This window comes from Phaethon lepturus, unplaced genomic scaffold, assembly GCF_000687285.1.
Source record: "Phaethon lepturus isolate BGI_N335 unplaced genomic scaffold, ASM68728v1 scaffold54227, whole genome shotgun sequence".
NCBI lineage: Eukaryota > Metazoa > Chordata > Aves > Phaethontiformes > Phaethontidae > Phaethon > Phaethon lepturus.
The window spans coordinates 20,012-21,740 of NW_010550808.1; the positions used below are offsets into that span (position 1 = coordinate 20,012).

General features: G+C 46.5%; 1 protein-coding gene across 1 annotated transcript in view; it reads right to left on the reverse strand.

Annotated features, from left to right (window-relative positions):
- NSFL1C (NSFL1 (p97) cofactor (p47)) overlaps positions 1-1,729 on the reverse strand; it is a gene marked incomplete at its 5' end in the record, with an annotated part of 6,246 nt that continues 4,517 nt past the window's right edge. Inside the window, 2 exons of the mRNA XM_010290650.1 lie at positions 1-396; positions 1,391-1,555. Coding sequence (XP_010288952.1) covers positions 234-396; positions 1,391-1,555 — 328 coding nt within the window. The remainder of the gene's footprint in view (positions 397-1,390; positions 1,556-1,729) is intronic.

The following is a 1,729-nucleotide window of genomic DNA, read 5'->3' on the forward strand; positions in this document are numbered from 1 at the left end:
TCCTTTCAAAACGGATTCGTTTCGTTTATTTATTTTAAAGTCCACTGATCATCACAAAAAAAACCCAACAAAAAACATGGGAAATGCAACTAAAGAGAAAAAAAGTCCAACCAAGACCTAAGAACCCAGAGCTACGAGTAGATGTGAGCCTGTACTGCACGGCGCAGGTGCACGCACAGGACGAGATGACACATGCGCACTGCAGGCAGGCATGTGGCAAGAGGTGGGTTCCTTTATGTTAACCGCTGAACAATGACAGCATTGAGCAGGTTGGCTTCCTTCAGGGTTTGGTTCTCATCAGTCAGCTCTTTATTTGGGAAGGTGGTCATGAGGACGAAACTGGTGGCAGCCATTGCTGGCCGGGCATCTACTATGAAGAGCCGGATGTCACGGATCCTGTCCAAAGGGATCAAACACACAAGAGGGATCCTGTTACTGAACCTGTAAAAGCACATGGCAACAGCCTAAATTCACCCTTTCCAGAGCATGCATCCCTGCAGTCGCTGCACTTTCTTTTCAGCTAATGGTAGAGGCCACAAGCTGCTTTATAGGTTAAAGACTTTCAGCTAAATGTTCTTTTACACTGCCCAGCTGGAACATGGCTGTTGTCAGGTGGCCATCTGAAATTGAAGGCTTCTGAACCCTTCAAGACGAAGAGATTAACAAATTGCTTGACACTAGCAGCTATAAGTGAACTCATCACACAGAGATTAATCTAGATGATCTTAACCCCCAAGAGCAGCCACAACAGCGACACTGGATCTATTTCCTGCATCCAATCATAGAAGAAGGTTTTTGTAACTTTTTGCATCATGCTTGGTTCTCTTAATAGACACTGGAAGAACAAGTATAAATAAATGGCCACGCTCTCCAAGAGCAAGTAGGTGAGAAGGGCTTCAGGAGGGAAGTCTATGGAAGCAGCAGGGTATATAAACCAGCTTTGCTTGCCCAAGGGAACTAAACTGCTGTAAGAGCACCCCTTGGTGCTCCATTCAGCACATGGAACAGCCCAGCAGAAAAGTCTGAACTGAGAGTCAGAACAACCAAACCAAGTTCCTAATTATCTGACAATTTCTAAAGCCTTTAGAAGAGGTTCAGTTTTTTATAGCTGGCATTAAGGAATGTTCCACGGATAATACTGAAGCTCCCAGGTGCAGTATCACTGGCTACAACCCATGACCATTTGGAAAGCAAATCCTATCCTTCCAACAGTTAATGACTGCCTTAAAAACCCACAGTAATTTTATTCCTCTTCACCTATACAGAAGGATCCCGACAGCTCCCTTTAGCAGCCTAGCCAGGATTTTAACATCTGCTCCATCTGTGCACGGTTTGCAGTGTCATTCAGGCCTTCCTAGTTAGTAACTTGTGTTTGCTGTTGCATTTGTACCTGTGATTGTGGTTAAACTTCTGGACCAGTCGCCCACCATCAGCAAGCCGGATTTGGATGTTGGTGATGGGCTCTGACTCATCAATAGCGATGGCAGAACTGGCTTTGGCTTCATTCTCTGCCTGCTGGGCTGGCGAGCTGGTGCCCATCACCTGAGGCACAGTGCTGAGAAAAGGGAGACACAAGGAGAGCTGTTAAAAACCAAACGACTCAACTGGCTGCAGTGTGCCAGGAGTCAGGCAGCAAGCTTATCGCCTGCTGGGCCCAACTACCAGGGTTCCTCGTGAAGAGACACCAATGCAAGTTGGAAGTGAGACTTTAGGAGTCAGCTAGTCAGCA